The sequence below is a fragment of the Cynocephalus volans genome, chromosome 2 (genome assembly GCF_027409185.1).
Source record: "Cynocephalus volans isolate mCynVol1 chromosome 2, mCynVol1.pri, whole genome shotgun sequence".
NCBI classification, from domain to species: Eukaryota; Metazoa; Chordata; class Mammalia; order Dermoptera; family Cynocephalidae; genus Cynocephalus; species Cynocephalus volans.
Genome location: NC_084461.1, coordinates 228266165 through 228285013, shown reverse-complemented (window position 1 = coordinate 228285013; position 18849 = coordinate 228266165). Strand labels below are relative to the sequence as shown.

At 42.2% G+C, this 18849-nt stretch overlaps 1 protein-coding gene across 1 annotated transcript in view; it reads right to left on the bottom strand.

Annotated features, from left to right (window-relative positions):
* GRID1 (glutamate ionotropic receptor delta type subunit 1) overlaps positions 1-18849 on the bottom strand; it is a 709310-nt gene that overhangs the window by 107711 nt on the left and 582750 nt on the right. The window contains exons 9-12 of the mRNA XM_063087271.1: positions 13857-13958; positions 12247-12444; positions 8936-9260; positions 7611-7749 (exon numbers count right to left, since the gene is read on the bottom strand). Of these exons, the coding sequence (XP_062943341.1) occupies positions 7611-7749; positions 8936-9260; positions 12247-12444; positions 13857-13958 (764 nt within the window). The remainder of the gene's footprint in view (positions 1-7610; positions 7750-8935; positions 9261-12246; positions 12445-13856; positions 13959-18849) is intronic.

The following is an 18849-nucleotide window of genomic DNA, read 5'->3' as shown; positions in this document are numbered from 1 at the left end:
GCCTTATTTCTGCCCAGGTAAACTTTCCCTCAGGTCAAGCTTCCTCCTTTTGGTAGCAGTTCTCTGTTGACTTTATTCAGGATCTGGTTGGGTTAAGGAACCTTAATAAATGATCTTAAGACTCTTTAGTGAACCAAAAGTGAGATATGCCATCCTTGATAAATGTACCTCATACTTACCCCACATGGAAAAGGCAAAATTTGCTTAAGGTAACTGTTAAGTACATCACTGTTCTCTAGAAGATTTTAGTCTCTCTTAAATACTAGAATTTTCTCTTTTAAGGAATTTACAGGTTTTGAAGAATTGGACAGTAACTATGAACATTTATATGATCAGGGTAAATTGCAATAATTATTAAATGATTTTATATTAGTTTGAAAACTTATAGGTTGAAGATTACTTGGATTAATAAGAAAGATGTTGATAAAGAGAGAACAGATATCCATCATTTATCCTTCTGGATACCTACTGAAATGACCAGGCGATTTTTTTTAAACTACAGGGAATCATGTATCACGAACAAGGGAGGGATGCTTCCCACGTAGACACTGTGAGAGATTTCTGGGGGAGAAGGGAGAAAATTAATGGGAGACAGCAATAGGAGACTCAAATTCATCTGCTTTGAAAATGCATCATCTCAGTGGATTTCCTTTTATATTGACAGAGAAAAAGAAGTTTAAAGTAGCAACAATGGAAAGCCCCTGGATTCCTCTCAACTCTGCAGGGTACAGTATGCAGAAACCCTAGTTCAATGGCGTTTGTCTCTGACAAACAGCAATTTGTCAGTAAATAGCAGAAAATAGTAATGCCAGAAAGGAAGTTAAGAAAAGCTACACTGTGGCTTTTCTTACTGTTGTAGGGGCTGGATCAATCAGAATGCTAGAAACAGAAACTTTGTCACTGGAGCAAAAAACTCAAAAGGGAAAATTTTCCACTAAGGCATGGTGCTGGTATGACAAGTCTCCATCTGCAGTCACAAGCCCAGGTTAAGATTGGAGAGGATGATTCTAACTGCAGGCAGGTGTTCTAATACAAGATCCAAGGAGAACACACTTGCCTGTTTATGGAAAGAGTTCTCCACATTCAAGGAAGACTAAACTAAATAACAAAAACAATATGGAGGCATAAAGAAAGGTTTCAATATGAAAGAAGTAATACACACATGTTTATATGATATTACATCAAAGATACGGAAGAACATTGTTGGAAAAAGATTGCTAAAGAAAATGACGCAAAATTTTAAAAAGATTAGTTTTTCTATAGGTACAATTTGATATACAAGGATTATTTATAACAAAATTTAAACATGAAATCCGTAAGACAGTGGCTAGGAAATAAAAGAGGTACTAGCAGAATAGGAGGAAGAAAGGATGAAGGGGAAATAAAAATATACAAGCAGAATTTATATAGTCATTAACGTTGCTGAAAGGCATGTGAAGACCAAAGAAACTGTAATCATAAACATGGAAGACAATCTAAGAAACTCCCCAGAACGAACAGGAAAACAAAGATGAACTGAAAATGATGAAAGAGAGTACAATAGACAGCGAGGACTCATAGTACCAACATACGGAAAGTTAATATTTCCGGAAACAAGACAAAGATAAATGGGATGTAAATAATAAGAAAAGGCTTAATAGAGGAAAAAATTACTGAGCTCACGTGCAAATAACTTTTTGCACATAAAAATATCTCATAGAATTCTATGCATAGTTAATAGACCAACTCTAATAAATATTGGTTAAAGATTTTAAATTCAGAAATGTTAGCAAGGTTAATAACAAAGAAGAAACCATGTGAAAGAAGTAGAGGAGGAAGAGGGGAAGGAAGAACGGGAGAAGGACAACAAGGGAGAAGCAGGAAAGACAAGCAGGAGGAAAGGGAGATGAAAGAAGGGAGGAGAGAGAGGGAGACAGATGGAGAAACGCAGGAGGGTGGAGCACGAGGCGAGAGGAAAAGAGAGGACGGGGAAGGGCAGGGGAGGAGGAAGTGACGAATGAGTCGCCGTGGTACTGCAACAGCAAGACGGCAACAGAGCAAATTCTACAGAACATTCAGCAGGAAAGCGGCGGCACAACGTAATGTACCCAGATACGTTTTAATTCATGTGTGATGGCAACAGAGAAAGATTCTCAGATACACTGTCTTAGAAATTATATCATTCTTGTTAGATACATTGCTCAAAATTTTGGTCACCCTCGCTGACCAAAATTCATCAAGATAAAAAAAAAATAGACAATGGCTAAATCATAGTATAAAGAAACATTCAACAAGCATTGAAATGACCACAGCATAGAATTCAGGCCCAGTAATGACTATCAACATGAGGAAAGTAAAACAAAAGGATGCAAAAACCTAATAAATATGTTAGAGAAGCCATAAGTGATTTCAAAAAGAAAAGAAGAGAAAAGTCCCCTGGACTGTGGACTTCCCAGCCTCCAAAACTATAAGAAATAAATTCTATTTCTTTACAAATTACCCAGTTTTGTGTATTTTGTTATAAGCAACAGAAATGGACTAATACAGTAATCATAAACCTAAATCGGTAATCAGAAACCTCCCAACAAAGAAAAGCCCGGGACTTGATGGTTTCACTGGTGAATTCTGCTAAGTATTTAAAGAAAAATTAATGCCAATCCTTCTCAAATTCTTCTTAAAATTTGAAGAGGAGGGAAGACTTCTAAATTCATTTTACAAGGCCGTCATTATACTGATACCAAAGCCAGAAAAGTATAGGCTAATACCACAGATGAACACATATGTAAAAATCCTCAACAAAACATTAACAAACCAAATTCAACAGCACATTAAAAGGATCATACGTGAAAATCAAGTGGAATTTAACCCTAGAATGGGAGGATGGTTCAACATCTGCAAAGCAATAAATGTGATGCATCACATTAGCAAAATGAAGGATAAAATCATATATTCATCTCAACTCGGTAGATAAAGCATTTGGCAAAATTCATGATAAAAAACTCTCAACAAACTAGAAATAGAATTTATGTGCCTCAAATAATAAAGGCAATATGTGACAAGCCTGCTGTTGACATCGCACTCAATGGTGCAAAGCTGAAAGTTTTTCCTGCAAGATCAGGAACAAGAAAAGAATGCCCACTCTTACTTACCACACTATCCAATAGAGGACTGAAAGTCCTAGCCAGAGCAATTAGGCAATAAAAATAAATAAAAGGAATTCAAATTAGAGAGGAAGAAGTAAAATGGTCTCTGCAGATGACAGATTTTCTATATTAAAAATGCTAAAGATTTCACCAAACAAGTGTTAAAACTAACAAATAAATGCAGTAAATTTGCAGGATACAAAATTAACATACAAAAATCAGGAGTGTTTTTATATACTAACAACAGAGTATTTGAAAAAGAAATCAAGAAAACAATCCCATTTAAAATAGCATAAAAATAAAGTTCTTGGTTATAACTTTAACCAAAGAGGAGAAAGATCTGTACTGAAAACTATACGCAACATTGGTGAAAGAAATTGAAGAAGACACAAGTGGAAAGAGCCTGTATTAATAGATTGGGAGAATTAATAGTGTTAAAATGTTCATACTACCCAAAGCTATCTAAAGATTCAGTGCAACACCTATCAAAATTCCAATGACATTTTTCACAACAATAGGAAAACAATTCTGAAGTTCATAGGGAACCACAAAAGACCCTCAAATAGCCAAAGCAACCTTGAGCAAGAAGAACAAATCTGCAGGCATTACAGTACTTGATTTCAAAATGTATTGCTAAGTTATAGTAATCAAAGCAGTATGATATTGGCATAAAAACAGACATATCAATCAATGTGAGAGAAGAGAGAGCCCAGAAATAAGCCCACACCTTTATAGTCAATTGATCTTTGACAAAGTTAACAAGGACCCACAAGGAGGAAGACATTCTCTTCAGTAAACGGTGTTGGGAAAACTGGACATCCACATGCAAAAGAATGAAAATAGACCCTTATCTCACACCATATACAAAAATAACTCAAAATGGATTAAACACTTAAATATGAGACCTGAAACTGTTAAACTTCCAAAAGAAAACATAGGGGAAAACCTTTTTGACAATGATCTGGGCAATGATTGTTTGGATATTACCCCACAAGCACAGGCAACAGAAGCAAAAATAAACAGAATTGCATCAAACTAAAAATCTTATGTACAGCAAAGTAAACAACCTACAGAGCGAAGAGACAACCTACAGAATGGGAAAAAATATTTGCAAACCATATATCTAACAATGTGCTAATATCCAAAATATGTAAAGAACTCAACTCAAAAGCAAGAAAACAAATAATCCAGTTAAAAATGGGCAGAAGACCTGAACAGACATTTTGCAAAAGAAGACATAAAAATGCCCAACAGATGTATGAAAAGTGTTCAAGATCACTAATCATCAGGAAAATGCAAATCAAAACCATAATGAGATATCACTACAAACCTGCTGGCATGGCTATTACGTAAATGACAAAATACAACAAATGTTGTCAAGGATGTAGAGAAAAGGGAGCCCTTGTACACTGTTGTTGGGAAATTAATTAGTACACTCATGGAAAACAGTGTAGATGTTCCTCGAAAACTGATGTATAGAACTACCTCATAATCCAGCAATCCTACTTTGTTGTATATAGCCAAAGGAAATAAAATCAATGTCAAAGAGACATCTGTACTCCCATGTTCATTGCAGCATTATTTACAAGGGCCAAGATATGAATATCACCCATGGATAAATGGATAAAGAAAATGTGGTATATATACAATGGACTTTAACTCAGCCTCAAAAAAGAAGGAAACCCTGTCATTAGAGACAACATGGATGAATCTAGAGGACATCATGCTAAGCCAAATATGCTAGGCTGGGCAAAGAAAGGCAAATACTGCATGATTTCACTTATGTGTCGAATCTTAAAACGTCAAACTCATAGAAGCAGAGAGTAGAATGGTTGTTTCCAGGGACTGGCAGTTGGGGGAAATGTGGAGCTTTTGGTCAAAGAGTACAAAAAGTTTCAGTTAGATAGGATGAAAAAGTTCTGTAGATCTAATGTACAGCATCGTGACTATAGTTAATGATACTGTATTAAATATTTAGACTTTGCTAAAAGAGTAGATAGTAAATGTTTTCACTACACAAATACACACACAAAATTATGATACATGATGGTGTGTCTGTGTGTGTGTGTGTCTGCGTGTGTGTGTGTGTGTGTGTGTGTGTGTGTGTGTGTGTATTACATTCAATCGTGGAAGGATAGCTGTTTCAACAAATGGTGCTCAATAGACAAGGGGGGGGAAAAGAACCTTAACCTAAACCTCAAACTTTACACTAAAATTGACTCAAAATTGATTGTAGACTGAAATGTAAAATGTAAAACTATAAAAATTTTAGAAAAAAAAAGCAGGAGAAAATCTTCAGGGCCTTGGGCTAGGCAAAGACATGAAAGCAAAAGCATAATAAGTTATGAAGGTATAAGTTTTTAAATTTGACCTCATCAAAATTAAAAAGCTTTTTTCTGTGAACAACTCTACTAAGAGGTTGAAAAGACAATCTATAGAGTGGGAGAAAATATTTGCACGGATCTGATAAAGAACTAGTATGTAAATATGTAAAGAACTCTGAAAACACAACAGTAATAATCAAACAATCCAATTACGAAATGGGCAAAAGGCTAAAACAGAAATTTCACTGACAAGGCTATATAGACAGCAAACAAGCACATGAAAAGATGTTCAACATCACCAGGCATTAGGGAAATGTAAATTAAAACCACTATGAGATACATTCCACACATTTCAGAACAGTGAAACAAAAAATAGTGACATCACCAAATGCGGGCCAAGATGCAGAGAAACTGGATCATTCCTACATCACTGGTAGAAATGTAAAAGGGAACAGTCACTCTGGAAAGCAGTTGGATAGTTTCTTATAAAACTCAACATGCAATTACCATACAACCCAGCATTTGCACTCTTGGGCATTTATCATGTGTAAATGAAAACTTATGTCCACCCAAAAACCTACACACAAATGTTTACAGTGGCCTTATTCATAATTGCCAAGAACTGAACACAACCCAGACATCCTTCAATGGATGAACGGTCAAACAGGCTGTGGTACAGGGGTACTACTCAGCCATAAAGCAAGGAACTGGTAACACTCACAAGCGCCCACATGAACCTCTAGGGAATTATGCTGAATGAGGAAGCCAACCCCCAAAGGTATGATTCTATTTATGGAAGATATTTAAAGTGACAACATTTTAGAAATAGAGGACAATTTGTTGTTGCCGGGGGTTAGGAACAGGGTGGGAGGGGAAGAAACGTGAAGGAGATGGATGTGGTTACCAAAAGACAACACAATGGATCCGTGTGGCGATGGAAGTGGTCATATCTTTACTGTGTGGTGAATACACAAATCTACCCACATGATAAAACTGTACAGAACCAAATGCACACACACATACACATACACACACACACACAGACAAATACAAGGGGGAAGTCTGGCTAAAATCAGCCAGTTGCGTCAATGTGAATACCCTGGTTGTGGTAGGATACTACAGTTTTGCAGAATGTTACCACTGGTGGAAACTAGGTAAAGCATCCTAGGAGACCTATCTGCATTACTTCTTACAACTGCCTGTGAACCTATAGTTATCTCAGTAAAAACGTCACTTTAATAAAGATACTAGAAAATATACTGAATCTTCAATCCTAGTCAAGGAGTTTAAATGCTTTTAAATAGGCTGTCGGGAGCCATAGAAGCTGGTTGAGTATGGATGACTTAATTAGAGCTGTGGATCAAAAAAACCAGTACAATGATAGTGAGTATGATGGATTAACAGAGAAGTTACTAAAAGCAGAAGCTCAAAAAACCATAATCAGTGCTCAAGTGAGAAGTAATATTGAAGCCAAAATTGTACCCAACGAAGTGCAGGACACATCCATGCCTATGGCCACTTCAGCAACCACATATCAACGCTTACTCACTTTGTCCAAGTTCTTCTGAAATTTACACTGGATTTGAGAATCTGATCATAAAACAAAGGTATTTCCAAGAATTATTTCACTGCATTGAACTAATTGTTCATGCCATAATTTTAACATTTTGTAAACATCAAGAAAAATGCTTAGTTCTTGGTTTCAATAATTGTATAATTTTATAAATGTAAGTGAAAGAAATTTTCTGATCATTGTGATAATTAGCATGCTTTTAAGGTGTTTGAAGATTTGAAAAATATATTAGACTTGTGACTTTAATTTTAACTGTTTATAAAATTTTGACTAAATAAGTTTGTAATCAACGTTTAAATGTCTGAGAAAATTTAATGTGTTCATTTTAATGTTTTGATATATTTGTTTTGTAAGCAGCATTTAAATGTTCAGAGAAACATGACTTAATGAATGTATACATTTATGTAATTGTGCATGAAATAAAATAAAACAGGAGCGAAGTTCTTCCTTCACTAAAGATTCTGATCGTCAACTGCAGATCCGAGATCTGAGACCGCCTGTGCTTCCAGGCTCTCTTCTGGACAGGTTTACATCCCCTTTAAAGCTTCTCGGAGTTGATGGCTCTAGATCTAGAAGGAGGAATAGGCTTACCTTACGGGATTATCCATCCTGGACACTGTGAGGAAGGCAGCAAGGTTGGCCGTGTAGGAGGAGCACACGATGAGGGTGAAGAGCCACCAGCTGCCCATCACGATGCGCATGGCCACCGAGTTCACGGAAGATTCGCCACCTGCAGCAAGTAGGCAAGGGGGACTGGCTGCAGCTTCTGTTCTGACTCCCACCCCCAAGGAGGCGCTCCACCTGCAGCCGGGCACACACGCTGCCGTTGGGGATGGGCTGAGGACCAAGGAAGTGACTGACAGCTGGGTATGGGGGACTATACCAATTCTGGGAAAGGATCTTAAAACCACCAATCTTGGAAAGGGATGAAGGACCACAAAATATGGAAAAGTTAGGATTGGCCCTCCAGTGATGAGAAGTTCGTCAAAGCACCAAGGATAGAGCTCTCAATATCAAAATTTTCCAGTTAGAAGAGGCTACCTCATAGTGGTAAGAAGTTCTAAGGCTGCAGCCTGATGTGAGATCCCTTTCCAATTTCAAGTTCACATTGAGTAGACTCAGGAATTCTGTAAATATAGAATTATCTTCTACCTGGAGAGTTCCCTGGCTTTCTTTTAAACCTGAGAAATGAGATGTATCTTATCACTTTTACTAATACTGAAGCCCTCCCTAGGCTACTTTTTCCCCAAGATTTTCAGAAATCATTGCATGTGGCTTTTAGTCAGAAGCTGGCTTTTTGATTACTTCTCCTTGGTCCCTTAGGTGGTAGCAGAAGAAAGATTCTTAAAGCCTGTAACTTTGCAAAGTGTTAGCCATGCTTCAAGCCTTTTAGTGAGGGCCAAGACTCACTTTAGGAACTTTGTAATTTGTGGATTCCAATCCACATTGCACAGTCCTATAACTCACCACTGGATGATGTGCTATCCAGATCTCTCAGAGACAGGAGACTGCAACTCCAGAAAGGCTGGAGTACTGCTCAGGTGATTTCAACACAATTCTGACTTTTTTTTCCCCATTAAGACTTCAAATTTAAGCCAGATTCAGAGTTTCATTTGACAACCTCATGTGCATAGCAATCAATCTAATGTGGGAGGAGAGACAAGCACAGAGCAGAATCCAGAGCTAATTTGATCTAAAGTGGAGAATCTGGATTTGAAGTTGCGATTCTTGTTGTTTCATTTAATTTCTGATGTTACTCAGAGAAATTGGGTGCTGCATGATATTAGTACTGTCCTAGAGATGAAATAAAATTGCATTTTAAATGACTTTGGCAAAATGCATCCAAAAACTCTGCCTGTGGATAAATTCTTCCCGGCCCCAGGAGCTACTCAACCATCAGGCAGCCAGGAAGGTACCTTGCTGAACGAAGGCTCCGTAAACGATCCAGATGGCGCTGTGCAGGGTGGCAGACGCGGACGGTCGGGGCTGGGCAGCACTCTGAGCCCTCACGGCCTGTATCCGGTTCAACACAAATATCAGCACGCCAACCACAGGGATGGCCGCCGCAATGCAGGCCCACACCGCAAAGTCAAACGGAGCGAAAAGGGAGAAGACGCTGATCTTCTCCTCGGGCTTCTTAAGGAGCATCCCCACCGAGTAGTCCATGTACCGCTTGCTGAAGTCCACCACGCTCTCTCTCTCCGGCGTGATGGTGATGGCAGAGATGGCCAGGTCTGCTCTCTGGAAGGCAAAGCATCTCATGAGGGGCAGTGCTCGGCTTGCTGCTGGGTTCTGCCCTGGGTCAGGGTCCCCGCCTCTGCCCTTGGAGTTGTTCTGTCCAGAGGAAATGGACTTGAAAGTTGACACCCTGTGACTTTGAATACCATCAGGAAAATCCAACACTAAGTGTGTGTTATTACCTCCTCCACCTTACGAAATTCTCTCCCTGACCCTTAAAACTCCCGGAAGTCTCTTTGGAGAAAAGAGTCTAGTAAAGCATCTTCGTTACTCTATGAATTGCAGTTTTTCTTCACCTCATTATTGCTCCCTAGCAAGCTTTAGTGGTCCCCTTCCTTTTGTCTGTGTTTCCCTCCACCCCCCACCAAGAAGGCCCTTCTGTCCTCTAGGTGTCTATGCATCCTCCCTAGACACCAAGGCCAAGGCACACTTCATTCCTCCACCAAGCCTCTCCAAACCCCATCATCCCACATGGATCACATCACTGATATCTTCTCTAAAATATTTTAGATGTTATATGTTGAGGTATGCAACTACCTTGAATCCCATTAACATATCGGTCTCTGATTGTTTCATATTCAGACTCTCTGCCTGAGGGTAAAATCCTCCAGAAAGAAAGGGGTCAGTACCTATTTTGATTTTCCACTATCTTTAACTCATTGCCTGCAGACACATGGGTTGGTTCTTCCCATAATAAAGCCATCTTGAGAAGAGTCTCTGGACATGCTGTACTGTGACCTCAAAATTACCACCCAAGAGTTTTGCTTTCCAAAACAGGCTTTATTTTACAAACAGAGACTCCATTAAGATGGAAATTAAACTGAAGATGAAGCTACCAAGTTTGGTGGAAGTTGAGAGCCTCCTGCCTAGATGGGTAGATGGCAGGTAATACTGGGGTCTGGAGCACTGAAAGGCAGAGTCATCACCTTGATCTTGGCCCTTGGGCCCCAAGTGGAAGGCATCAGCAGAACCAGGTGTGTTTACAACAGCCAGTTGTCACAGCTGATTCAACCTACATGCTCAAAATGGGGAAACGCCCATAGAGGGATTATATAAAGTATAACATGCTGAAGAGGTAGATACACCAGTGACCTACTGTGAGATCCAACAACAATCTAGAGTAAGGAGGAAAAGCACTGAAGGTGACTATGTCTGAGTTCTTCTCTTATACTTGTCACACCTGCATCTCTGGTTCTTGCTTCTCTTTTCAGAAATCCAACATCTAGGCATCTATTTTTAGACCTAAGAAGGTTTGAAGCACATTTAAGGGCTATCTTATAGGTTTATAAGACAGGATGGGGGGAAAATAATTTATGAAGCTAGGTCCAGAGGAGACACAAGGGAATCTATGCATGACACAGGTGGAGGGGTGGACCTGTGACAGGCAAAGACCCTCCCCCTGTGACAGGGAGGGCAGGTGCCTTGCAGTGTGAATTTCATAGGAAGCAGAAACAGAATCGCACACCCAGACGTCTCCAGTTCTTTTCTCAATATAGGAATATAGTCTGTTGTTTTTTTAATTGAGACTGATAGAAGATGATTAGATAGTTCGAGGAGAAGGTAAACTTTTGGAACAGTCTCTCAGCGATGTAGCCAAGGGGCCCAGCAAAGGACAAGTTAAGGGTCTTGAACTGTATGGAAAGCCCAGCTGAGGTTGGTCAGAGTAAAGAGGGTGGATGATAGAATCAATTCAGAGTTTGGATGCAACGAGGAATCAAGAACACAGGGAATCAGAAGGGATGAAGGGAACAGGGGTTTGTCTGGTTAACCACCAGGGCACAGTAGCCAGGGAAGCCTGCAGTGTCTGAAGGGCACAGAACATACCAGAAGGATGAACCTCAAATGTGTATGCTAAGTGGAAAGAGCCTGACACACAAGACCACATTTTGCATGACTCCATTTATATGAAATGTTCACAAAAGCAACTCCATTGAGATAGAAAGTGTATTAACAGTTGCCTAGGGCTGGGGTGGGGATGGTATTAACCGTAAGTAGGCATGAGAGGTCTCAGGAAGGTGATGGAAATATTCTAAAACTAGCTTATGGCGACGGTTGCACAACTTGGTACATTTACTAAAAATTACTGAATTGTACATTTAAAATGGGTGAATTTTATACTATGCAATTTTATTACAATGAAATTGTTTTTTAAAGTAAAGATGAAAAGAAATTGGAGAGATTCCAGGTCTAGTGTCTGCCTTTATAGGTTCAGAAAGCAAAGGGCCTCTGTATTAGGAGTAGTGCCTGTAAGAGTCGGAAGGACAAGTTGTGGTCATGAAGTGGGCTAGGAATGGTGACATGTGGACGCTGGCAAGATGCATGGGAGGGGCGCCGGAGTGGAGCACAGTGAGGCTCACTGGAGGTGAGGAGGACCAAGCTCTGGAGTCCAGCATTGTCCATGGAAATGTCAGAACTTGTCAAGTTTGGCGGCCGCAGTTATACTGGCCACCATTATAAGTGATTGTGGGGAAATGACCCAAAGGTCATGAGATGACCTGGGCAAGGAAGGGACATGGTAAACTGGCCTCATGCTGTGAGTGTCAACAAGGACTCAGAGTCTGTAGAAGGGAGGGAGACTAATGACTCGCAATGAGTATGAGAGCTCAGGAATGTCACACCACCAACACACAGTGACGCAGGCACATGCACACACTCGCACATGTGTGCATCCTTAAACACACGTGCGTGTACACACCCCACCTGTGGTCTGTGAGGACAGGAGAATATGCACCCACCGGTACCCCCCCAGTGAGAACTCATTCCTGTTTCAGTCCAGTGTGGGTGGGAGTGTTGAAGGGCAGGGAGGGAAAACACAGAGCAGCAGAGAGTGAGAAGATGAAAAAGCGGAAACGGGCACAGCGGGGGCGCTGAGGAAAAGAGGGCCTCGGCACATGGAGAATGGTGGTTGTGGGCTGTCTAGCTGGCCACAAGGTTTCAACTGCATCATGGGCCGGGTGCCCCTCCCCAAGAATCTGCTTCTGGGACCTACCTTGCTGATGAGCTCCCCGATCATCCCGTTCCAGGAGGTGTTATGGAGCTGGTGACCGTACCTGCCATCGGGGGCCTGGTAAATCTCATATTTGAAGCCCAGGGCCTTGGCCAGTGCATCCAGGACGTCTATGGAGAACCCTTTGTAGCGCTTGGGCTGTCCAAGGATGTTCTCAGCCACCATCACAAAAGGCTCTTCCTGAGGACAACAGAATGGATGTTCTTCAATTAAATAACAGGCTCACTAACACATATTTCCAGGGTGCTGTTGGAGAGACCAGTCTGATGAATCATAACTTTAGAGCATTTGTATTTATCCAATTTAGGACTGGAAGCTGAACTTCTCTGTCCTTTTCTAAAAGCATTTGATGGACATTCAGGGTACAGAGCAACAGACAATCACTCCAATCAGCAGGATTTGGTCAGTGTGGATTTACTTGCCCTGTCTTAAGTCATCCTGGAATAACATGGCTTGTTTTCGTTCCTTCATTTGTAACATTCATGCAGAACCAGGGCTCTGTCCTTAGGAAATGCCATAATTCTATGGGACCCACATGAGAAATGGGACACGACTCATCCAGGATAATAAATGGCAATAAAGCTCCATGATATTAAATTGAGAGAAGAAGTATTATATCTATCAGCTTGTGCTAGAAAATGGATGATGATTAATGCTCCAAGGTCACACTGTGAGTCAAAGAACAGGATTGGATTAAAACCCACAGTTCCCAAGTCCAAAGCCATGCCATGTTTGCCTCCACACACCTTGTGCTGTGCCACATGGGGGAGCAGGTGGCATTTGGAAAACACCTCGACCTTTCCTACCTTTTCCTATTCTTTCCTTCTCATGTGAAACTGAGCAAGAAGGGTACTTCCCACAAACATCCCTAGAGAATATATCTCATTAATTTACTTTTGTTGGGAAAATAGGCTGTAAGGTTTATCCATGCAGTGCATATGGGGAATGCAGAAACTCTGCTGCCAAATGTTTCTGAGCCAAGAGGACACCAGAGCCTGTTGGGACAGAGGAAAGCATTTGGACCATGTCTGACCCAGCCAATAAGAGGTAAATTTAAGATGTCTCCTAAAGTTCTTCTAAAAAGGCAAAAGAAAGAAATTGAAAAAGTCTATGTAAAAGTCTATGACTTCTGGACAATCGTGCAAAAAAATGGCAACTGACAAATGGTCTTCATTATGAATTTTGTGTCACATGGTGATGCTGGATGCTGGAAGAATGTCCTCCTCCCGCATCTTGCAGGGATCCTGGCTACCAGCACAGCTCTCCTAAGGCCCAGCAGTAGGTTAAGATCCAGTCTACACCCAAGAACAGTGGAGCATCTGGGCCCCTCTGGAGCTCAGCAGCAGATATGGATGAGCGTTCCTTCTCTAGAGCAGCTCAGGGACCTTCCGTGAAGGCTTGGAGGCCCTGGACAGAATCTCCAACCTTACTCTGCCCTTCATGATTCACACAATTATTTGAATAAGAGGCCTTATGAAAGGTCAAACCACTCCTCAAGATCCCTTTCTGTCCAAACCCAGCATTAAACAGAAAGCAGCCTCTAACTCAAAAGCCTGGATGGTGAAGCTCCCAGAATATCTCCATGATCCTACCAAGACAGTCACCACTTTGAGAGTCAGTCCTTGGAGACGGCTGCCCATGGGCCTCTCTTGCAGGCTGCCATTCAGGCCCTTCTCTGAGTCCCACGTTGCCAGCTGTGAAGGAAAAGAACGGAGTGTGTGAGGGATGGAGCCAGCAGCTGTGCACGTCTTAGGGACCCACCTTCTAAACGGGTATCCTGAATCAGGCAGGAAGGTGCCCAGCAGCCCTCTGGGTTTTCCAGAGACCGAAAGGCATCCTAAGATATTAAAGGGACTAGAGACACGACAGACAGAGAGTTCCACTTCCTCCATCAACTCACCCGGATCTCCAGGATTTAGCACACTCCTAAAATGAAACCAATTGGTAAGAAATTGTCCCTAGAACAAACGTTTATATCCAATCTTTTGTCCACAGAGGACATGTCACTGTGTCTCCCACAAAGTACCCTGCTTCTTCATTACTTCTTTGACATGCCCAGGCCACAGAGCCCTTGGGTCCAGTTGTTGCTGCCTCAATGGGTACAATGAGGTTCAGGAGTAAAACAAGTAACAAAGACCCAAGGCAGAGCTGGCCTAACTCCCCGGTGCCGATTGCAAGCAGGCTCAAGAGATGCTGCCTGTTTTCACTGCAGTGGAAGCTTCATAATTTGCAGGTAGAGGATAATGACAGAATAAATGTGCTCTGGGTGTGCCCTATCCTCCTGAGCCTGCAGGAGTAGCCCAATGCTTCTCTCACAGGCATCCTAAGGTGGTGGAAGAGACCCTGTCCTGGTTCAGAAACAATAGAGGAGACACAGTTGTTTTGGGGACTGCTTCCCCTTCCTGCATCCCTGCGCTGCCTGGGCAACAATAATGAAACCATTTTCTGGTAAATGATTCTCAGCTATTAATTGGAGAGATAGAAAAAAAAAATGCAGATACCCATCCCCATCTCAAGCCAACTAAATTGGGACCTCAGGGCCTGAGCACGGGGCATATGAATGCTTCCCAAGTGGTCCTGCTGCTCAACCAAGGCTGTCAGCCCCTGCCCTTGTAGGTCACTGGGCCTCTAACCTGGCTGTACAGTATTTCTCTTAAGGGGGCATTTAACATATACGGAAGGCTGGGCCCCATCCCCTGAGATTCAGATGTTAATTGGTCTGTTGCAGGCTACAGATGGGTATTTTAGCTCCCCAGCTGATTCTAATGCACATGCAGGATTGTGAATCACTGTTGTAGGTTCAAGCAGTAATTCTCAAACTGCGATACACACACAAATCACCCAGGGATTTTGTATGCATTTTCTAATTCTGGGGCCTGAAATTATTCATGTCTAACAAGCTCCTAGGTGATGCTGCTGCTGCTAATCCGGGGACCATCACTTAAGTAGCAAGGGGATGAAGGATCAGACTCCACAGGCAGCACCTACTCTTTGTCAAGGAAAACCCATAAGACTCCTCACTAGCCTGAGCAGAAGAAGCATCGCTCTGTGGAGAAGTGCCACTGGGAGCCCTAAAGGAGCCACCAATAGCTCCAGCTGAGGACACTTCTACTCTCCCAGCATTTGTCATAGTCCTGACACCTACGGCAGGGTCTGCACACTGACCCCTGATTATGAGACCACAGTTCCAGAACCTGAGGGACCATCACACCTGGAAGATTACTCCAATTATGAGACCTAAAGCAGAACCATCAGAATGAGAGGTGGAGTTCTAGAGTCAGTTTAAAAAGGACCTGGAATCTCCTGCTGTCACTTTAGACATGATACCCCGTAAGACCCATTTTACCCTAAATCACAGGATGCCTGGCAGTGATGAATGAATAATTTAGTTAAGAGCATGGCCATGAGCCCCACCACCACTAATTACTTTGGTAGGGCACTGCTGTGAAGAGCAAATTAAGGTTTACCCAGAATTCTGCTCAAGGACATCAAAGATACCGAAGATATCACACTCTGGGAATTGGTACAGCGAGAAGGAAATATGATGGCTATTTCTGCATTGGGTTTCAAGAAATAGTGCTGGGACCCCGAATTGATTCCTGCAGCTGGATTAAAATGATGGGCAAAGAAAAGAGGACATGGAGTCAAGGGGTTGATTCCCTGTATTCTCTGAATGCTCCAACATGGACCCAGGGGTCAGAAGTGAGTGTGTACGAGTATTTGGACTGCCTGAGTCTATATCCCCCAAACCGCCTGTAGGGTTAGGTGACTACACCAATTGTATTGTTAAAGCAATTCAGAACTAAAGCCAAAACATTTCACTAATTTAGTTATACTAAGTTTCCATTTGTATTGTCATGGCTAGGGCTCAGACCCTTCGAACCCATTTTACAGACTGGGTCACAGACACCTCACGTGCCAGGCTGGGTCATCAGACCCCTCACATTCTAGGCTGGGTCACCAGACCCTTCACATGTCAGGCTGGGTCATAGACCCCTCACATGCAGGTCCACACTAGGTAATCAGGAAAGATCCCGGGAGCCACTGGCAAACAACATGAGCTCAGTCCTCAGCAGTAGCACCAGCAGCTTACAGCAGCAGTAGCAGCAGAAGCCGCAGTAGCAGTGGCCTCTCGGGGCATCCCGGGGCACTGGCAGCAACAGCCTCCAGCAGCAGTAGCAGCCTCCCCATGGCCTTCCGGGGGCATCCCAGGGGTGGAGGTGCCCCGTGGATCAGCGCCACTCATCCTTTATACTTAAGGCTATAACCAAGGACACCTGGGTGCACATGCGCAATTACGTCAGACAATAGCCAAGGAACACCTGGGCATATGTGCATATTTACATCAAATGCTTGGCAAGATTCTGAACATCTGAGGGGCCCTGACCATTTTCCTTCACCTTCCCGACACTGCCTAGCCCAGGCACGGGAGCTGCTTAACCCTACTACGTAGTCTGCTACTCCTTCTGGGTGTGGGTGCCTAACATCTGCTGCCAAACCTCCCTGGCACAGTGGAGGAGCATCCTGACTCTTTGCTGCCCTGGCTTGGACGAGCGCCTGGAATGGGGCTCTGCTTGGCTTTGATTAACCAGGCTCTACCTGTCTTTCTATTGGGATTGTAATCAGGCATGAGAATGGAGGGTGGAGGCAGGAAGAAGCATTTGGGATCTGTTCTGCTGGGGTTTTAGCTCAGCTCTAAGGAGGGCTCTGCCACTCAGGGCCTCCGCACAGCACCCTCTGCTCCGAGCCCACTGCCTGGCTCCAGGCAGCAGCACCCCTGCCCCAGGACATTGCAACAGCCTCATCAGTGTCTCCTTATCCTCAACTTCTCTCTCTGCCAGCCCATCCTCCAATGTGTTGGCATATACCTTCATAATAAATAAATTCAGACATAAGCTATGAATTCCCATTTCCTACAGAATAAATCCTAACACATTTAAGTTTGACCTAAGAGAAAGGCCTTTTTAATCCCTAGCCAGCCCCACCTCTCAGCCTCTCTTCAGTGCATGTAGCCACAGGACACTCTAACTCATGTTCCTTCCTAACCGGTTCCTTCTGCCTGGGTAACATTTTTCTTCTGGGTTTGTTAAACTGTCACTTATTTTTAAAAATAATCTTTCATTTTAGATAGTTTTAGATTTACAGAAAAGTTGTAGAGGATGTGCAGAGAATGCCCATATACCCCATATATGCCCAGCTTCCCCTGCTGTTAAGATGTTACATTAGTGTCACACATTCATCACAGCTAATGAAAGCTTAGCCCAATCTCCATGATTTAAAGAAAGTTGCAATAGAAATAATCTCTACTGCCTTCTACTCTGGGCCTAAGTCTGTGAGCCAGCTGTGGGATCTGGGTACCTTGCTCTGTTCTTGAGGGTCAAAACTCTGTCCTCAAAAGCTGTCGAGAATCTCAGGCTCTTGAGCTGGATCTTGCCTTGCTCACACCCATCTCAGGATCCCACCCTCACCTTGAACACTACATTCTCCTCTCCAAGATCAACTTTTATAATCAGTCTAGATCTGGGGAAGAAGATGGACATGTGGAGGTGTGGACTTAGCAGATGTTAGGTCAGTAGATCTATGTTCTGGTTGATTTCATCACTTAGTGGAGTGACCTTAGCACACTTGACAGCACAGTGCTTAGATTATAGATGACAGTCACCAAATATTTGTTCAATAAATTAAACTTCACTGAGATTCCATTTTCATATCTATAAAATGGAATCAAAACATCTTCCCTGCCTATGAAATTGAGGGGCTGTTCACAGGAGACAATAATTTTGAAGTAATCTTATAAAATAGCTTAATTAAGAATTGCAAAGTAAAGAATCAGGTTATAAAACTGTGTGTACAACAAAACCTTAATTATGTTTTAAAAAAGCTGGTAACAATGGGAGGAGATACATTAAAAGGTGATACGTGTATACGTGTATTACATATAGATGGTGGAATTATGAAGTCATTATTACCTTCTTTATGCTCTTCTTGTTTTTAACAGGTTTTTTGCGACTTTAACAGGAAGGAAAATAAGCTTTTGATATAAATAACTATCATGGAGATTAAGCAAAATCTTATCACATGTACTTTCATGACTGAGGACAGAGTGTCAAGGGAACAAAAATTGGAGTCAAATTAGATGTCAGTGTGCCAAGGCCAATCTGAGAGTCAGAACCCAGTACATCGGTGCTCTGGCTCCAAGGGGACATGGCCTAGGGGTGCCTCCTGTCCTAGAGGAGGCACACTGCTAGTTCAACCAGCACGGCATTTCGTATCCTAAGGCCTCTCCAAGGTGGTGTAGGACTCCATAAGTCTGCTGGGTTGGGAGAAAGGAAGTGGCCACAACTGAGGCCCAGCTCCATAAAGACAAGCAATCTTTTTCCACCAATAAAGACAGACAGCACCAAGTCATTTTATTTTAGTTAATATTCAGACAACCCTAACACAGAAGGCCATTTAAACCAAAGTGGAACTCCATGAGAGGGAAAAAAAAAAAAAAATTCCTCCAAGTCTGTTGTCACCCTTATCGTTTTGTCTAAAAGTGTTTAGAACTTAACATTGTTTTATTTTGTTTTGTTTTAATACAGA